The 20610-nt window shown below is 41.6% G+C and overlaps 1 protein-coding gene across 1 annotated transcript in view; it reads left to right on the forward strand.

Annotated features, from left to right (window-relative positions):
• Positions 1–20610, forward strand: part of aff1 (AF4/FMR2 family, member 1) — a 41511-nt gene that overhangs the window by 12069 nt on the left and 8832 nt on the right. Inside the window, exons 3-10 of the mRNA XM_022676688.2 lie at positions 3626–4426; positions 11432–11464; positions 12395–12478; positions 13199–13235; positions 14150–14204; positions 16022–16187; positions 17319–18236; positions 19617–19747. Of these exons, the coding sequence (XP_022532409.2) occupies positions 3626–4426; positions 11432–11464; positions 12395–12478; positions 13199–13235; positions 14150–14204; positions 16022–16187; positions 17319–18236; positions 19617–19747 (2225 nt within the window). The remainder of the gene's footprint in view (positions 1–3625; positions 4427–11431; positions 11465–12394; positions 12479–13198; positions 13236–14149; positions 14205–16021; positions 16188–17318; positions 18237–19616; positions 19748–20610) is intronic.

Consider the following 20610-nt stretch of genomic DNA (forward strand, 5'->3'; position numbering starts at 1 on the left):
AGGAAGCTCACCTGTGCTTTACCTGACATGTCTGTGATAATTGGGAGGTTAGGCCAATTGGAGGTTGTATTGATCCGATTTAGTTGAAGGGAAAATTTTGTATCTACAAAAATGGAGACATCTGTAATTTTTAAATATTGGGTTCATTTCACCTGTAAAAGACAAAATAAAAAAAATCCCCATAATCATATTTGTATTTTTTAAAAGTAATTATAAGTTTATTGCATAAAAAAGTGTTTGATGCAGTAGAAAAATAACTTAATAGTTGGTAATTAAACATTTATTTGCTTTATTTGAGTTAAGATGGGTCAGATGGGTTTTTGGCCCACTCCTCCATACAGATCATCTGCAGATCTTTCAGATTTCAGGGCTGTCTCTGGGCAACATTAACTTTCAGCTTTTTCCGAAGGTTTTCTATTGGGTTCAGGTCTGGAGATTGGCTTGGCCACTCCAGGACTCTGAAATACTTCTCTTACAGAGCCGCTTCTTAGCAGCCCTGGCTGTGTGTTTTGGGTCATCGTCATGCTGGAAGACCCAGCCACGACCAATCTTGGCCAAATTCTTGCGATACATAAGAGTCGTTCTGTCCCTTCTGCAGAAAAGCGCCCCCACAATATGATCACTAGTTTTTTAATCAGCTGATCAGATTAGACAAGTTAATTCTGTACATAATGAGCATTTTAGCTGATTCAGCTAACAGCTGTTTTGCTAGTCTGAACATCAGGTAATTCCCATGTTTGGGGGGGGGGGGGGGGGGGGGGGGGGGGGGGGGGGTGGAGTCCCAGGAGAAAACTGGTAACTCACCTGGATAATCACATGGAGAATATGGAAACACCAAATCAAATCAAATCAAAATTGTGTTAATGTTTCAGGTTTTGAGTTGTGGTGAGTTGTGGTGAGTTGTGGTGAGTTGTGGTGAGTTGTGGTGAGTTGTGGTGAGTTGTGGTGAGTTGTGGTTGGGGTGTTTAGTTCTGTATGATGCCAAAATAATCCAAGTCACCCCGATAAACAGCGTCTGACACAGAAGCACCTGTGGGCTCAGATAGTGAGGGTTCTGACTGTCTCACACACACACACACACACACACACACACACACAGATGCATGAGTGTAGAGCAGTAAGAGCTTTAATGAGGCCCCTTGGAGCTCTCTGTCAGAGCGCTGGGATGAGAGAGTGAGGACTGAATGACCGGAGGATCCCCAGAGAAAGAGAGAGAGAGAGAGAGAGAGAAAGGGAGAGGGAGGGAGGGAGCGAGCGTTTCCTTAAAGTAAAACTGCGACCACACACACACACACTGAGTTCGCCGACACCCGTCAGCTCCTGCAGCTCGTTATCTGAAGACTGCAGTTAATTAGGCTCTTTGGAAAAGAGGGAAAGAGAGAGAGATGCAGTGAGTTGAGAGAAAGAGAGAGATAAAGAGACTTTTTTTATTATTATTATTTGTATATTGTTTGCCTTTTATATATTAACTTCTTGTTTCATTTTTTTGGCAAAAGTTGCCGAATTGCAATTCATGCCAATAAAGCTATTTTAAATAGAAAAAAAAAAAAATTGGGAGAGAGAGATTCTCAGAGATGGGAGAGGGAGAGGGAGAGGGAGCGAGAGAGAGAGAGAATGACTTTCGAGATAGAGAGAGAGAGAGACTCCTGAAAAATGGAGAGAGATAAGGAGAGAGAGAGACATTGTGTTAAAAGAGACCGAAAGTAAAAGTTCACTTCTGCTCACACACGACAGACAGACAGACAGACAGACAGACAGACAGACAGACAGACAGACAGACAGACAGACAGACAGACAGACAGACAGACAGACAGACAGACAGACACTTTATTGATCACCGAGGGGAAATTCTAGAAATGTAAATTATGTAAATGTATTATGACTGGTTATATCAGGGGACAGGCTGAAAATGCTCTCACCTGTACAAGTTGTTTGGTTCTATCAACAATTGATTAGTTCAGGTTTTACAGAAGAAGCATTATTAAACAGTGCACCAATAGCAAGGATGAAAAAGAGCTGAATATGGATGAATTAATGAATAAACTGGAGTTTCTGAACTGTCATTAAATCATCCCTCCAGACCCGTGTGTGTGTGTGTGTGTCTGTGTGTGTGTGTGTGTGTGTGTCTGTGTGTGCGCTGTCAGAGAAACCTGCCTGTTGGAGTGTAGTTAGCTGTGCCCTCAGGGCAGCAAGGCCACTTCAGGACCTGCCTTCTTGCCTCCTGTGTCACGTCCTGCTGTCCTGCCGTTAAACACAGTGATCTACTCAGGCTTAAGGTTCAGCTCTGAGAACCGTCAGATACAAGCCAGGATTACAGGAACTGAAGGAGCCGTTCTCAGAGCTCTGGATAAGATCTCCACCTGCAGTCTAACTCAGGGAGCTTTCACACCTGAAAGTCCGGACCGTGCTCTGAATCGAGGTTCATGTGTTGCTGCGTTTTATATATTTGTTCTGTTTATTTTTGTTTTCACACTGCAGTTTAGGGAGCGCACCAAAGAGCTTTGTGTGATGTGTTTTCCTTTACCTGATGCTGATTGGTTTTAGAAGGACATGCGTCTGACGTTGGCGTGTTGATAATCGATATCAGATCATTCAAATAAAGATTGATTTAAATCAAAGAAACAATTTTTTAAACACACCCTCAGTCTGACTGCAGTCCTCAGCAGAGACCCGGTCCTGTCGGTCGTCCTGCCTGCAGGACAGCTCGGTATAAAGATGGTAGATAGCGACGCTGTGCTGAGATCAGGAGCTAATGCTTGTTGACAGCGGCTGCTCTGCAGGACGTTGTTGGCTGTGATGAGCGCGGCGTATAAAAGCGAAACCCCTGGGGCAGGACGTCTCTCGACTCTGTGTCTCAGCCTAATGTAGCCTAGCTGTGCCTTAAAAGGTCACATTAGCCGCTTGTCACAAACATTGGAACACATTGGGGAGAGTAAACTGAAAGAAAGGTCACAAATCAACCTTTAGGTGGAAAATTTAGTGGGAGATTTTTGTTGCAAATATGATTTGAAAGTGTTTGAATATTCGAGTACCGTGTTTTTCTCACTGTAAGGCTTTTAGGATTCTAAGCAACAACTAGTAAGAAATTTGTAATTCAGCAGGTCTCACTGCTGAGTGGTGGTAGTGGGGGGTAGCTAACTAAGTTAGGTAAGGACAAGCTAAGTAAACAAAACTGTAATATAAAAAAATCCTTTTTAAAATTAAACAAGCACTAGATGTTAATCTACACAGATTTCTCTCCTGGAAACTGTTCATTCAACGCTTCAGTTTATTTACAGTGAGCTTAGATTTCCAAATTTCTCCAGCACTAAGGCAGGAGGAGCTTTAGTATTAACAGCTAATCTCAGTTTTTGTTTTCATGCATCTTGGCATCATGTTCTCCTCCACCAGTCTTACACACTGCTTTTGGATAACTTTATGCTGCTTTACTCCTGGTGCAAAAATTCAAGCAGTTCAGTTTGGTGGTTTGATGGTTTGTGATCATCCATCTTCCTCTTGATTATATTCCAGAGGTTTTTAATTTGGTCTCTTTATTTTTTTTCAGAGCATTTATAGAGCATGTATATATTGAACAAACAGGACTGAAAAACCTTTTCTTTCTTTTACTATTTCTTTTTTTCCCCAGACGAACAAAGGAGATGAATTGTCCCGGTTTGTCCAGAGGATGCTGGGTAACTACGAGGACGAGAACAATTCTCAGTACATCCAGTACAATGGGGCGATGAAGGACCGACCCTCTGCTCAGCACGTGCGTTCGGGACGCCCCTCCCACAAAGACAAAACTGACCCCTCATTCCAGAATTTGTCAAGTTACGGGACCGCCCAGCCCGGACACCCCGGACACGGCTCGGGACAACCTTTAAAGAAGTTCCCGTTTCCACACGGCTCTTCCGTTTCCCACAGTAAAGAGGAACATTCAGAATCCCACCAGCAGAAAATGGACACCTGGTCAGATATGAGAGACTACTCCACCTTACCCCCCGTTCTCCCTGACCTTTCACCCCCCGCCGGTCCTCTGTCCCCGTTACATTCCAGCGAATCCGGCGACTCCAATCAGGACATGGATAACGAAAACGAACACAACCACTCGCTTTCTCCAGAGTATACCGGTTCCTCTAACAGGAGGGAACCACTTCATCACCTGGAGCCCCAGAAAGAGGTTCCCCAGTTAACTGGAGACGCTCCACCACTGGTTTCCCAAACCTTCCCACTTCCACTTTCCTCCAAACCCAACTTGGCCAACTCCAAGAAACCGATGGCGTTGGTCAGACCCATGGACGGATTGGACCAGGTGACCAGCGAGTCTCCGGACCTGAAACCGTCCCCGGAGGACTTTCACGGACAGTCTTATGAGAGCTTACCGGACCTGAAGAACGGGAGTAAACCAAGCCTTCCTCCACTGAAGGTTCCAGCGCAGTCTGTGGAGGTGAGTACTGCTGTGAGCTTTCATTATCAGTTTTAATGGTTGGGTAACTGCTGGATTTCTCTGTTATCCAGATAACTTTTACAAAAAGTAAAGCCTCACTGCTACAGGGAGAGGTTTACTCCTACTAATAAAAGTGACAGGAGGAAACCGTTATACATAATCACACGAGAAGAATCTGTTTTTTTTGTTTTCTTTATCAAAATTGAATAAAAAATGTGGATAAGTATCACATCATATCCTGTGGGAAGTAAGTTTTCACCATATTTCTGAAGTACAAAGTCAAACGAGAGCTGGATTTTAATCTACACAGATTTCACTCCTAAAAACTGTTTATTTGGGTGAGTAAAGAGCTCCTGTTTATTTACATTAAGCTTAGATTCCCGAATTTATCTTAGCCGGTTTTAGCAGCAAGCTACAGGCCGATAATCGGGAAATAGCGGTTAGCTATGCTAATGCTAATACTGCTCCAGTCTGGGTGCTGGAGGACTAAACTGAATCTCCTGTATAACTCTGTACTTCAGTGGAGTGACTTTACTGCTCCTTAATACCTGACTGATAGAATTCATACATAAGGAGCACCGGATTATAAGGAGCTCTGATGATTTCTGGGAAAATGAAAAGAATTTTAAGTGCAACTTAAAATACGGTATACAGTATTTAACGTAATTACCAAATACAGTAATTAATCTCATTCAAATATGGCTATAACCTCTATGGTAAAGTCTCACAGGTGTTGCCATTTTTTTTGTTTGTTTGTGTGTTTGTTTTTGTTTGTTTTCTGTAAATCTTTGGTTAGTAAGAGCGTGTGAATGCAGAATGCCATTAGTTTATGTTGAGTAACAGCAGTGTAGAACAGGTCAGGTTATCCTCCACACAGTAAACAGTAGCTTTAGTGATGTGCAGAATGTGAAGAATGCAGGTAGACTTGAACACTGTGTACATTACACTGGGGACAGATTAACGGAAACAGGACACTCTTGGGTAATAGAGACTGTGTGAAGACTCTTCTGGAGTGCAGGAACTCTCCGCTGGTGTTCTGAGAGCGAATCTGGATGATTAACACACTTCATCACTCATTAAATCCTGAACGAGTGTGTGCTGTTTCCTTACCTTTAGCAGTGTGCTGAACCGAACGCTCGTTCAGTGAGGGATCGAGCTTGATTAGACGGGTCTGTTAAACGGACGTTACAGAATCACGACCCAGTTTCTGAATGGTTCGGCTGAAAGTAGGTTCCGGATCCGCTGGCGTGACGCGAGATGCCAGTTTAACCAGTGAACTTGAACAACCTCTTCAGACCGGGGACTGGGAAAGGCCAGATCCAACCGAATTTGCATACTTTAGCCCCATTCATTCTGCGGATGAACATTTGCGTAATTGGATTTTTGCGACAGCTTCCTTCTCCGTATTTATTATAATTTTTTTTGGCTATGAATGCTGTTTAGAAGAGACAGCTGGGCAGTAATATGGGTGTACAGCACAGGTTTAAAGCAGCAGTCTGTGAGAATTTTCAGGTGTTACTGTGATGTGGGAAGTGGAATTCACTTTTACTACACTGCTGTAAAGACAAATCATGCACTAAGTGCCCCCCCGTCATAAGCCCTATCTGTACGGGATACGGGGTATCTGTGTAAAATATTTCACACTTCTACTCTTTAGTGATAAAACTGCATCCGGCTGCAATTGAATAAACAGGAGGATCAGTGAGTTTTTAGGCTTTTTCTCGGTCACATGACATCATCAGTAGTGTTCAGTAGCTCCTCCATTTCCACTCACTGTTGTGTTTTTAACGTGGATCTCCGTGGAAACCGTGGAGTGCCCAAAGTGTAATTACGGTGCGCGGCAGTGGACAAATATCTATTTTATTAAAGGAGAGGAGGCCTACATTCTCACTCCCTCACTCTCCCTCACTCTCCCTCACTCTCTCTCACACCCTCACTTATTCACTCCCTCTCTCACTCTCTCACACCCTCACTTCCTCCCTCTCTCCATCTCTCTCACTCTCACACCCTCACTCATTCACTTTACAGTGTAAAGAATGTGTTTTAGGATCTGATCAGCAGTCGGCTGCACCCTGTTGTAAAAAACACGCTGTTGTCGGAGGGCTGGGAGCTGAACCGTGGATGAGGAGCCCGAGTGCCCCCCGGCTGCCCCCCGGCTGCCCGCTGGCCGGCTGCACCTGTGAGCAGCGTGAGGCTTTGTTGGCGGCCCTGGCACACGTGCTCCAGCCAAAGCCGCATGTGCTGAATAGGCTCTTTCAGCACCGCTGCTCACGCTAATCCTGAGCCGCGTGGTTACAGGGTGACTCATGTGCCCGTCCACCGTCTCAACCCAACACACAACACGTCCACCAGCGTGCACATATGCAAATACAGCCGTGCGAGTACCTGCACGCACATGCCCAGTGCACACTGATCCAGCAGGTGCTTGTTTACAGACTGATCTACAGAAGAATTTGAAACTGTGTGGTTTTTACGCCCGAGTTTCCCTGTCTCTCTTTATTAATGCAGAAATCTGCAACTGTGGTCAAACGTGTTCAGTTATGAGGGCAGATGTAAAACTTACACTTATATTGATTATTTTTAGGGAAGAAAGATATCTGATTATGTCTGATTACAGATTATATGTATAGTTTTTTAGAATCGAAAAATTTAGATCCAGTAGTTGCATCAACTGATATGGTTCGAGTTTGTCCATTATTGCCCTGAGATAAACAGCAGAATCTTCTGTATATGTGTTTTTGTACTGAGTAGAGGCTTCTGTGTGTAGACTGGTGTTTAGTGCTAAACTGATTGTTGACTTTCTGGAAGTTTATCCCATCTGCACTCAGGATCTTTGCAGCTCATCCAGTGAGACCTTTTGGTTTCTTGGTAACCTCTCTCACCAAGACCCTTCTCCCTCGATAACTGAGTTATAAATTGAGAATTTCAAATGATTTCTGTGTTTAGTTAACGACGCCTGCTTACCCCTCTGCCCCGTGTTCACAGTGACTGTAGTATCAGGTGTGTATCTGTACCTGCTGTGACGGTGCTGCTGCTTTTTTCAGCTCTTCAGTCTGCAGCTCTGTGGACAGCAGGCTACATCCTGTTCCTCACGTATTCAGCCTGTCTCTGTGCTTTAAGCTCTCAGGCTGGAACATTCTGTCTGCCTCAGTCTAGATGTTCATTTGGGTGTTTTAAAGATGAGGAACAGAACAGGAGTTCTCACAGACTGCAGACTGCAGTAATGGTTTCAATTTAAAACTAAACGCCAACTATCTGCATTCTGATTAAAATTTTAACTCATATCAGAACTAACCTCTCTACTTACTGACATACCCAGCGTCCATCCCCATGTCCTGCCATCTCAACGTCCACCCGTCTCCTACCATCCCAGCCTCCACTCCAAAGTCCAATCTCAACATTAATCCCAATGTTCTACCATTTCAGCATCCGTCCCCATATTCTACAACCCAGTGTCCATCCACATCCCCGTGTCCTACAATCCCAGCCCCATCCCCATGCTTAACAATCCAAGCGTCCATCCCCATGTCCTACCATCCCAACATCCATCACCGTGTTTAACCATCCAAGCATTTATCCCCATTTCCATGTCCTAAAATCCTAACATCCATCCCTATCTTGAACCATCCCAGCATCCATCCCCATCTTCATGTCCTACCATCCCAGCCTCCATTCCAAAGTCCTGTATCTCAACATTAATCCCCATTTCCTAACATCCTACACATCAACCTTGCTTTAGACTTTGCCTGTAAGTTTTAGGTGTGAAAACTCTGCTGTGACGAGTATTTGATTCCATTCAGCTAAATGATGCTTCACTGAGATCATGTAGTGATGTTAGATGATGAGATCTGCCAGCCCTTCCACCAGATCATCCTTAAATTACTCCATAGCTCAAAACCTAAGGGGTTTATACCCCTCTGTCACAGGGTTTCTCAGTCATGGTCCTGGTGGGACCTCCAGTTCACAATATAACCCTTTTAATCGGCACAGTCTTTTATCTACCATTTATCTCAGGGTAAATGAGGTTATAGCCAGAAACTGGTGTGAAACACACACACACACACACTTTCTAATCTGCTGTGTGTGCGGGAGGCAGTGTTTGACCTTAGCTAACCCTGTGATCAGGCAGCCCCGCCCCGCAGCACCCTGCCCCCCCCCGTGAACCTGCTCGCACTGCACCATAAAGATGCTCCGTCATCTCCTTACATAATCCGTCTCAGTCTCAGCCCTGCTGCTGCTGCTGCTGCTGCTGCTCCTCAGATCCGGAGCGGGGCTCTCGGCTCACAGGCGGCGCTGTGTCTCCATCTGACTGAGATTAACTGAGGGTGGAGGTGGAGGACGGGGACAGATGTGGACAGATGGTTTGGTGTCAGCAGAAAATGTTGGACGTGATTGTAGAGTCAGTACACTCTTACACTGTGTGAAATTAGCAGAATTACATTAATACTGACTGAAAGTCATACCTAGTAACAATTAATAAAAACAAATTGTACATGTCTTTTATTTTTCATGTTACATAAAGAGTCTATCTGACAGGTGGGAGGAGTCTGTCTGATATGTAGGGGGGGCATATAGGGGGGGGGCTGAGTTGGAAATAGAGTTGAGTTATAAGGTTGGAGTCAATTGTTTGAGGTTTGATGGAGTTGAATAGTGAGGAAGGGAGGAGTTCAGTATTTAGTCGAGTTGTGAGGAAGGAAGCTATGGGGTAGAATGAGTTGAGTTGTGAGGTTGGATAAGTTGAGTTATGAAGTAGGATGGAGTTGATTATATAGGTAGGATTGAGTCGAGTTGTAAGGAAGGAGTCGTGGATTTATGGGATAGAATGAGTTGAGTTGGGAGGTTGGATAAATTGAGTTATGAAGTAGGATGGAGTTGATTATAAGGGTAGGATTGAGTTAAGTTGAGTTGGGAGGAGGGTGGAGAAGTGGCCATACTGTGAAGTGGGAGGAGTTGGGGCTGGGGTGTGGAAGGAGTTGGGCCGAGTGTGGGAGGAGTTAATCTGGGGTGTGGGAGGAGCTGGGCTGTGCTGTGGGAGGGATAAAGTTGTAAAAGGCTGGACAAAAACAAACAAACACGCCCACTTTTGCTGTTATGCTAATTGTAGCATATTTGTTTGCATTCAGTGTCAGACTCGGAGACAGTAACTGTGTTTTGGGAAATAGTAAGAGAGTGTGTGAGAGTGTGTGAGAGTGTGTGAGAGTGTGTGAGAGTGTGTGAGAGTGTGTGAGAGTGTGTGAGAGTGTGTGAGAGTGTGTGAGAGTGTGTGAGAGTGTGTGAGAGTGTGTGAGAGTCCCATCCTCCTGCAACATCCTGGAAGGAGTTTCTGCAGGCGTGTGAATGCTGGACAGGAAGGGGCGGAGTCGGAGGGAGGCATTCTTTAGCTGTGTAGTCAGTAACCGGCAGCTCTCTGACGTCACCTCAGAGACGCTCCACAGCTTCAGTAGCGTTATCCTGAGATAACCTAATATGATGTCGGCTTTACTGGAGTATAGATCATATTTATTCAGCTACATGTTGACAAATTTACTATTTAGTCAACAATGAATGTTGGTCTGCTTTGTAATGGTGCTCTATTTCGCCACCAAGAGGTGGGTCACGTGATTTAAAGCAATAAAACTTGTCTATTAAATACAATACTTACTACAAAAACACACATTAATATGGTGCAGAGACTGTATTGATGGGAAATATGAAAAAACAAGTGGTAGATTTTGTTGCTAGGAGAATATAATTGAACGATAAAAGCCTTTTTTATTTTTAATTTGTTTAATGATATAAAACACTCCTGTTTTGGTTTATTCTGCATTAGTTTAAGTGGATCTTCTGCCTCCATCTACTCAAGGTCAGGCTCTCAGGTGGAGCACAGATTTCCTGTAGATTGTCTCTTGGGCAGGTACCCAGAACCCGTCACCTGCTGCAGGAGGAGCAGTGTGGAGGTCACGGGCTGGGCTGCAGGCCAGCATCAGGAAGCTCTATTTTCTGCATGTCGACTTTCTGCTCATCACACCTGCTTATGAGGAGAGGCGTTTACTAGAGCTTCTTTAAAATACATCAGCCTTGCTTCAGATCCAGGTTATGTACCCTGAATTAGGCCTGTTAGTATGATTATCATTATTATGCTGTCGACATATTGTAAAGTGAAGAGAGATGTTTTTTTTTTATCATTTTTGGAGATATTAGTATTTGCCATTTATGTTTTTTAGCATGTAGAGCCAATTAATTTATTTCTTTATGTTTTTGAGGTATTTAAAAACATTGCTGTATTTTTGTAGAGATGCACCAGAATGCAACATTAAACCAGGTTGAATTCTAATGACCTTTTTCATGGATTTTTGTTAAATTTGACACTTTTTTAAGTACTGTGTAAATGAAATGGCTTAAATGCACTGCCTGGACAAAAAAATAAAATACACACTATAATATTTGGTTGGAGCACCTTTAGCTTTGATTATGGCTCACATTCACTGTGGCTTCGTTAGCGTTAACATTAGGGTTAATTAACTTGCTGCAGCTGAAACATATTAATCACCCATGTGATAATTATTATCCAATGGGAGGCTCTCATCTATTTGCTAAGTTAAATCCAGGTGGTGACTTTTTTTTTTTGTCGTCCAGGCAGGATATAGTCTTGTAACTTCTAAGCAACTGAAGTCCCTCCTCCTATTGGCTGATAAATGTGGCTTTACATAATAATAATAATAATAATAATAATAATAATAATAATAATAATAATAATAATAAATATATACATAATTATAGATACATTATGTAGTATATCGTAGTGTGTGAGTGTGAGTGTGAGTGTGTGTGTTGTAGAAGTCTAAATGTCACATGACACGGGTGGTTCAGTAACGCTTGGCGAGGGCATGCTTGTCACACAGATGTGCTCATAGATAGCAATCTCTAACACACACACTACTCTAACACACACACACACACACACACACACTTTCTCTCACTCATGTCTGCTTCCTCTGTGTCTCACTGTAACGTTCTGTCTTTCAGGCGCTGTCAAATGAGGTACAGGACATTCTGAGGGTGAGTACAACACACTCATTTAGCTCACACACTTCCCTCTATATACAACTATCAAGCATAACATTATGACCACTTCCTTGTTTGTACACTCATTATTTATATTTTTAGCTCATATAATCATATAATGCACTTTATAATTCTGTTATAATTACAGACTGTAGTTCTGCATCTGTTTCTCTGTATACTTTATTATTATTAGCACTGCAGTGATTAGCATTGTTAAGCATGGTGGTGGTATGTGAGGTGTTAGTGTGTGTTGAGCTGGTACAGTGGGTGGATAAGATACAGCAGCAGTGCTGCTGGAGTTTTAAAACACCTCCCTGTACTGATAAAGGACTAGAGGATGATGAAAACTGTGAACTGTGTTTCCGCTGTAGGTAGGACTGTGTAATAGTGTGGAGGACAGTGAGAGATTAAACACAGTGTTTAAAAACTCCAGCAGCACTGCTGCATCTGATCCAAAAAAAGTACAGTACTGTTGTTTTACTTTCAGTACTTCAGAACTACACTTTTAAAATAAACTACTCACAGTACTTAGGTACAAAAAGTCTGGGTCTCTTGATTTGATCTCTCGACCAAATTGAAAACCTCTGGAATATAATCAAGAGGAAGATGATAGATAGAGAGATAAATATTTTATTTATCCCGAAGGAAATTTAGGCATCCAGCAGCAACAACAAAATATAATAAGAAACAAATTAAACATTAATTAAAACACAGAAGAATAGAAATATATAAGACTATTTAAAAAAATTATCACAAGCCATCGATTCAGAACTCTTCAGAACTCTGATTCAGAAGCTGTTTGGAGATCAGCTCGCCCTCTACTCGTCTCACACACTAACAGTAATGGTGAGCAGGGTGTGTAAACTTTTGCACGGTCCTTTATCTCTGTCCCTCACAGGCTGTGTCTCGTATTCTCTCACACAGGAAATGGCCTCATGGCCTCCTCTGCTTACAGCCATTCACACGCCGAGCACCGCCGAGCCATCCAAGTTCTCCTTCCCCAGCAACGTGAGACACACACACACACACACTCACACACACACACTCACACACACACACACTCACACACACACTCACACTCACACACACACACACTTATTTTATTAGTATACAGGACCAGTCAAAAGTTTGGATGCACCGCTTCTCTCTTATTCAGTGTATTTCTTCCTTTTTTATATTTTTTTTACATCGTAAATGTAATATTAAGACTATATTAAAGCTTTACATTAATTATTCATTAATAGTAAACCAGAATCTGTTTTTTTTTACTTTAGATTATTCTAAATAAGTATCAGTGAGTGTCAGAGATAAGCATCTTAGAGGACAGATCACCATCTCAGTTCATCAGGTTTAGATCAGGGGATTAATGTGGAGAAGTTACACTTTTTCACTCTTTATTACAGAATTACATATGTGTCCCTTATTCGCTTTCATCTCTTTAATATTAATCTATAATGGAGAAAATACATTAAATAAGGAAATAAAGCAAAAAACATGGAATGAGAAGAGAGCAGGTCCGAACCTCTGACTGGTGCTGTTCAACTGCCCATAGAAAATATTTATTCATGTTTTCATTCAGAATCACTAATCACTGTTCTACATTCTGATGCACTCAGTGGTGATAAAAGTGTAGGTGTGTAGAGACAAGTGTAAAAAGTGAAAGTGACTGATGTTTACACACTATTGCAGGAAACTAATCATAAATTTCTCCTGTCGTTTCTGTAACAGGATCTCCCCATTCACCCAGGATACCAGCAGCCTCAAAGTAAGTGTGTGTGTTTGTGTGTGTGTGTGTTTGTTTGTGTGTGTGTGTGTGTGTGTAGTGTGTATAGTGTCTAGTGTGTTTATAGAGTGTTTTATAGTGTGTGTGCTATTATTATTTATATTAATAAAATAACCTTTTATATAGCCTAGATTGATCTGTATAATCAGGTTATGGTTTTGATGGGGAATGTAAAAATCTCACACAAGTACATTGTCACACACACACACACACACACACACACACACACCCGAGTCTATTTTAGTCACAACTGTCAGAGACTTGCAGCTAGTTATACACACATTTAGAGTTGAAGACACTCTGGTGCAAGACCACCAGACATTTAGACTCTCTCTCACACACACACACACACACACACACACACACACACACACACACACACACACACAGTTTTTAATATACATGTTAGTAGTGCAGTAGTAGGGTAGTAGTGGCCCAGACAAGTTGTTTTTTTTTCTTTTTTCTCCTCTCATCAATAACTTTATTACTGCACTTCTTCACCTGTCAGACTAAAGCCCAGTTTATACCTCTGTGTTGTAGCCTGTGCTGTAGTGCGCTACGCAACGGAGCGCGTTTATACTTCTGCGTGCGCTTATCAGCAGCTCTGCGCCGCTCTGCTGTTAAGCTGAGCTAAAGGCTAAAGCTGTTGCCATGTGGGTCAGCCAGACGTTTTTACTATATTACAATTTTTTTTTTTTTTTTTTTTTTTTTTTTTTTTTTTTTACTTTTTTTAATCTGCAATATACCTTTTTTTTATTTTTTTTATTTTTTTTTTTTTATACTAAAACTGCGTGCATCAGTGTGTGTATGTGTGTGTGTGTGTACATGTGTGTGTGTGTGTGTGTGTGTGTGTGTTTGTGTGTGTGTGTACTGATTGTTTCTCTCTTTCTCCTTAGAACACCATGAATCTACCCCCAAAGCTCCCCTGTCTCCCTGCAAGCCAGCCCCAGTGTGAGTATGATTAACCTGTCTGTCTGTCTCTTTCTTTCTCTCTCTCTCTCTCTCATTCTCAGATTAGATCAAACCACCAACGGTGTCTCTACACTTCTGTATAAAGATATAGAACAGGAAATGACATTTCAGTTAAACACACACACACACACACACACACGCTGCGAGGCAGATGAAAGGAAGCTGGTGTCTATGGTGGCACACAGATCTCACCATAGAGCAGGCCCTGTGGTTTAGAGTCAGGAGGTGAGAGGGGAGATTCACAGGACTGTAAATATATACGGCTTAAAATACAAAACATTGAGTTGTTTTATACTGTATTTAAAGTTTGCAACATAATTTTGTGCTTGTACATGTGATTTGATACTGTAATTTTGTAATTTTGATGCTGTACATAAGCTTTAGTAAATAAGATAAGACAGATCCAGAACTGTTAGTGGGTGATCTTGTTTGTTAATAAAATGTTAGCATGTTTAAAATATTATACCCTGATATATGGTGCCATATCACACACCCCTAATTATCACATCAGATTAGTACTTTTTTACTTTTTTTATTTTTAATTTCTTTACTGTTTTTATCAAAAGGAAAATCACACTCAAGTTCTAATTTCCCATTATATATCTACTAGAGACTATAGATTATATCTGTCCAGTATCATTGATTTTATTTGGAGTGCATTATTATCATCATCATAGCATAATTCTGGATCATTGACTTTTGTTACAAGTCTGATAAAAATTCTTGTATTTTTTTTATATTTCAGTTAGGAGTGTGCCATATATCATATAATATAATATGCAATAATAACATTTAATTTTCATTTTGTTGTTGAAATATTTTTCCTTTTTAATTCAGTGTTTTGTCATATCGCCAAGAGTATCTTTATCATGAAAAAAACATAAAATATCGTAAGATATTGTTATTTTCAGGGCCATATCGCCCACCCCTAATCCCTAAGCAGTATAATAAAATGTGAAAACAGATCAGATATTGTAAAAAAAATAACAAAAGAACAGTATATTGAGTTAATCTTTACTGCACAGACTTTATTGTGTTTAATATGATTGTTTTGGTGCAGTATTAGAGGAGCTGAGTAACAGATGGTCAGGTTAAATTAGTATGTAGTGATATTTCTGTGTATTGTGGGCGTGAGCTCCTGTAGAGCGGCGTCTCGGAGGAGGACGTCCCCCGGAGACCATGTGCCAGACTGTCTCCCACGTTCTCCTGTGGGCCAGTCTGTCTGATCTTCTGCTGAGGGACAACTCGGTCCCTCAGCATCCCCAGCTCCCCAGCTCCTCAGCTCAGATCTGCTGGTTTAACTGGGAAACCTGCAGCTTATTAATAGCAGCAGAGTGATGGAGTGATGGAGTGATGGAGTGATGGAGTGATGGAGAGTCAGTGCTGGGATGATGGAAGTGTGTAAAATTAACTCCATCTGCCTATTTATAGACCTGTTTTTATGGGTTTCTAACAGAATGTGAGAAATAAATCCCCAGTTTATCTTTTAAAATCACATTTAATAGTAGAAATATCAGTGTAAGTTTTCATGAATGCAATCTCTCTTAGACTTTATAAATATACCCATAACACATGGCACTGTCGGACAAAAGCATTATTTTCTTTAAATGTCATGAACTTCATAATAAAAGTCATTTTGCAGCAATTTTTATAGAATTTTTAAAATATTATAACACATTTTTTGGTCCGTAATTTTCCTGCGTATGTCCCTGTGGATGATTTTAGGTGGTAATTGAAGTTTTTAGTTGTATTATAGATGGTAGATTGAACTAAAAAGTCTCTGTATTTTCTCTCAGTGTACCTGAAGATGATAGCGGTGTTGCGTTGGCGCCCTCCAGTGGGGCGGAGTCTGGCAGTTCCAGCGAATCAGGGAGCAGCTCGGAGTCTGAATCCGATAGCGAGAGCAGCGAGAGCGGTAAAGAGGAGAACCCCCCCGCCCCCCAGAACACATCACCTGCCAAGGTATATACACACACACACAAACACACACACACACACACACACACACCTCTCCAAACAGAGCAGAAATCAGAAAAAAATATTTGTACAGTCATTTTTTTATACTGTCCCAAGTTTTTTTTTTTTTTTTAATAAATAGGTTTGTATTAATATTAAGATTTTCAGGATGGTGGGCAAAATGTGTTCATATTACAGTTAATTTTCCAATCGCTAAAACACAATTTTGTAGGCTGGATTTATCCAAATACAATTCCTGAAATGTATAGTATTGAAGTAGAACAACTCCACTACTGTATGTAAGTACTAAAATGCTGTATCTGTATCTACTGAAGTATTATTTTTACTCCAATACTGTACTTAAGTACTAAAATACTGGAGTATTAGACTGGAGTCACCATGTTTGATGAAGCTGCTCCTGTTCTGCCTTTAGCACTGCTAACTTTTCACTGCTTTCTGTAATAAATATACTAATGACACAGTACTGTACTTTTACTCTCAGTACCTTCAATACTGCATTTAAATAGAACTTAAATAGATCTTAGTACTTCTACTTAAGAGTGGAGCTTAAAGAACACTTTAACTTCTACTCAGGTTACTTTTTTGATAGCGCACTTTTACTTTTACTTTTTATTTTACTTTTAAATCTGGATATCTAGTACTTTATACATGTCTGCACAATTCACAAAACCACAAAATACCTCATATATCCTGCAAAATGAAGCACTGCACCCGAAACTATCTACAGCATTATCACAATCAAACTTTTACAGCAAATAAATTCAAACACTTCATTTATATTTACAGATTCCTGTTTAACCAACTGTAACACACTGCTGCATATAATAAAAAGCTTGCTTATCTTTAATAAACTTCATTATAATACTAAAATAGTTCAAACTGCACAAAATTATTCCGATTTTTTTACATGCACAGAAATATTTGCAGACACAGACTAGAGGATAAATTGATGTACTTATCTTTTTAGGCTGTAAAACTTAATTTAATCTTTAATAATTGTTTGTTTTATGGGTCTAAGTTTTCTGTGTTTGTCTCACTCTCTTTTTGTCTGTCTGTCTGTCTCTATCTCTCTCTGTCTGTTTGTATGTCTTTCTTTATTTTTGTGGCTCCTCTCAGGAGGAGGATCGGAAAGACATCAGCTGGCTGTTGGGCCCTTTTATTAAGAAGAGCCAGCCCAAACCCAATCCTCAGAACCACAGCGAGATCGGCCCGGACCTCGAATCAGTCCCGAACACTAAGCCTCAGCTCCGCACCCCTCCACCCGAGGAGACCAAGCCCAGAACCAAGCGCTGCCACACCTCTCGCACCCCACCTGCGCAGGTACAGCCTGCCGATGCTGCTTCAGAGGCTAAATCCACCGGCCCGAACACCGGCCACAAGCCCACGCCCAAACCCACCGAGTCCGGCCACAGGAAGACGGTGGGAAACAAACAGCCAGGGAGGAGCAGCAAAGCCCCCCGGCCCGAGGAGGCCCACTCCAGCCTTCAGGTGGAGAGCGTGGAGGTGACCCCCCGCGACAAGGACTCCACCTTTACAGACCGGCCCAAGGTCAAAACGAAAAGCGCTCAAGAGAAGAGCAGTGTTAAGAAGTCCAGGTCTAAGCACACTCACTCCAATAAAAAGGAAGGGAAAGACTCCTCCGCCCCCCCCAGAACCACGCTGGTGGTGGAGAGCAGTAAACCGGCTTCTCCAAGTCCTGCAGCCCCGCGCTCCACCTCCCCTCCACCCAAATCCACCAGCACGACCGAAACACCCACGCCCACGCCGACAAAGAGCTCCAAAAAGAGTCGCCCTCGCTCGCCCTCCAGAGAGAAGAAGAGTCAGGGGGTGTCCCGGTCCCACCCCGACCCTCCCCAAACCCTGCTGGTGAAGATCGAGCTCAGCCAGCTCTCCAGAGTCCCTCAGCTTCCCAAACCAACCAAAACCAGCAAGACCAGTAAGAGCAGTAAGAGCAGCAAGAGCGTTTCCTCAAAGAGCAAAACCAGCCTGGAGAAGGAGCTCGGCTCCACCGGCAAACCGAGCAAAAAGAGACCAGTGAGTTCCCTCCTTTTCTTCCTCTGTAAAGAGAAACGCTGCTGGGAGGGAGCGTGAGCGTGTACTGCTAAAGTATAATATAATATATCGCAATTTTAAGAAATATAAATCTGACTTCACTACTGATCGGGGGAGTCCTAAAGAGTGGGTTGGGCAATTGGCCTTTCTAAATTAGGGAAAATGGGATTCAAATTAAATCTAAAATAATAAATAAAAATCTTAGATCTTAATGACCAGGATTGAGCAACTTTACCATGAAGCCATGACTTGTTTTGTCAGTATTTTACTGGTTTGTTTGTTTGTTTGTTTGTTCGTTTTTGTTTAGTGTTTCTTGTCTGAGATTCTCCAGAATTTTGAGAGTGTCTTTAATCAGATGAATGTTGGTGCGCCACCCAGTGGTACTGTACGGTGGCCGAGAAAGCCCAACGCAGTGCAAATTGAAAAGCGCTGCAAAAGCACAAAACACATCCATCAAAATTACAACACAGGCGCAGCAAATAGAAAAACGCGCTGCAAATACAACCACAACACAACGGAATTTTCCCGGGGGACCTTAAAAGATGCTGTACCAGCTAAGCTGCGTCTTCAGTAACGTCTCGGACTTCACTATGTGTACAAAGGACAATAAGTGGCAAACAAGGCGTTTTGTGAAGCAGAACTTTTAATAATATGCACACAACCGTGGTAATCACAGGTAATAAACATAACTTACTTTTCAGAAGCTTGTTTGCCACTTATTGTCCTTTGTATACAGCTGGTACAGCATCTTTTAAGGTCCCCCGGGAAAATCCCGTTGTGTTGTGACTCACTTCCGTTGTGTTGTGGTTGTATTTGCAGCGCGTTTTTCTTTTTGCTGCGCCTGTGTTGTAATTTTGATGGCTGTGTTTTGTGCTTTTGCAGCGCTTTTCAATTTGCACTGCGCTGGGCTTTCTCGGCCACCGTAGTACTGGATATTACAGCACTGTTAAATTAAAAGCCACAAGACAATTTTTTTACGTGTATAAAACGTGTGTGTGTGTGTGTGAGTGTTTGAGAGAGTGTTTTATTTTTTATTATTATTTTACACATTTTCATTTATTAATGAAGCTAAAATCCGATTTTTATCTTTTGTACTTTCTTTGTTTTTCTGAAATAGTACGAAAGTTTACAGAATACTCTTACAGTATACTGACACTACACCCCCGTTCTGTTACACCACCCTTAATACCATGATTTCCACCCCCCACTACCCACTGGCCTGCACTCACATTGTACTTATTGTTCATGAAATGAAATATATATTGGATTTATACTGAATAATAAAAGTTAAAGATAATATAAAAAACAGTGTCTGAGGATTAAACAGTCTGAAGAGAATCTGTTTGTGTTGTTTTTTCTCAGGCAGAGAAGAATGATGAGTCTGTGCCCAAGAAGAAACCAAAACTGGAGGAGAGCAAAACAACAACAACAACAACAACATTATTATTATCATCATCATCATCATCGTCTCAGATCAGCTCCAGTAAAGCCGAGTGAGTCTCTCTAACCTCATTTACACTCTCACACTATCCCTCACTGTGTGATCTTAGGACCACTATTGAGGGCTTCATAATAAGAGTCCTCTGGTCAAATTGTACAGACTGGAGTCATAAACCCTCAGTAAACATAATATAAAGCTTTAATATAAGGAGCAAAAACAGGGAAAATCAGAGCACAGTCTTAATATAGGCGAGAATCAGAACCAGAGAGACACTAAACCCATACATCAGAGCTAAAATCACGAGCGAGTCAAAAGAGGGAAAACCTGAGCCAGAAAAAATCAGAAGAACACAGTATAAACACAGCAAATACGTGTCAAAAAAACAGGTTAATACACATAAATATAAACACTAATATAACGCTCAGTATGACACTGAATAAACAGCGACAAGACATATAAAAAAGACTAGCTTTTATACACAAGATCATTATTAGCAGCTGAAATTTATCTAAAATTCCATGAATGATGAGCATGAGAATGAGAGCCGATTGGCTGACTCTGGACACATGATGGTGTCAGATGCATTCTGGGGGTTGTAGTCCTGACGTAAAGATTGTCCATTTACTTAAACTCTGTATCAGTTCACTGCACTTAAACCAAGCAGAAAGATAATAAAATAAAATAAGATAAAATAAGCTAATATATTATGATGTACATTTTAGCCATATTGTTGAATTAATTAAAAAATGTTTACTCCTTTCCCAAAGTCAATAAAGCTTTACAAACACTAAAAAAAAGGATTAAATACTGAAAGATCCAGAGCTGGAGGAGCCGAGACAGTGAGAAGAACTATATAAAGAACCAGTTCAGACAGAAATGAAGGAAACAAACTGTAGAGCGTAAGAGTTCTGCAGG

Source organism: Astyanax mexicanus, chromosome 17, assembly GCF_023375975.1.
Source record: "Astyanax mexicanus isolate ESR-SI-001 chromosome 17, AstMex3_surface, whole genome shotgun sequence".
Taxonomy (NCBI): domain Eukaryota; kingdom Metazoa; phylum Chordata; class Actinopteri; order Characiformes; family Acestrorhamphidae; genus Astyanax; species Astyanax mexicanus.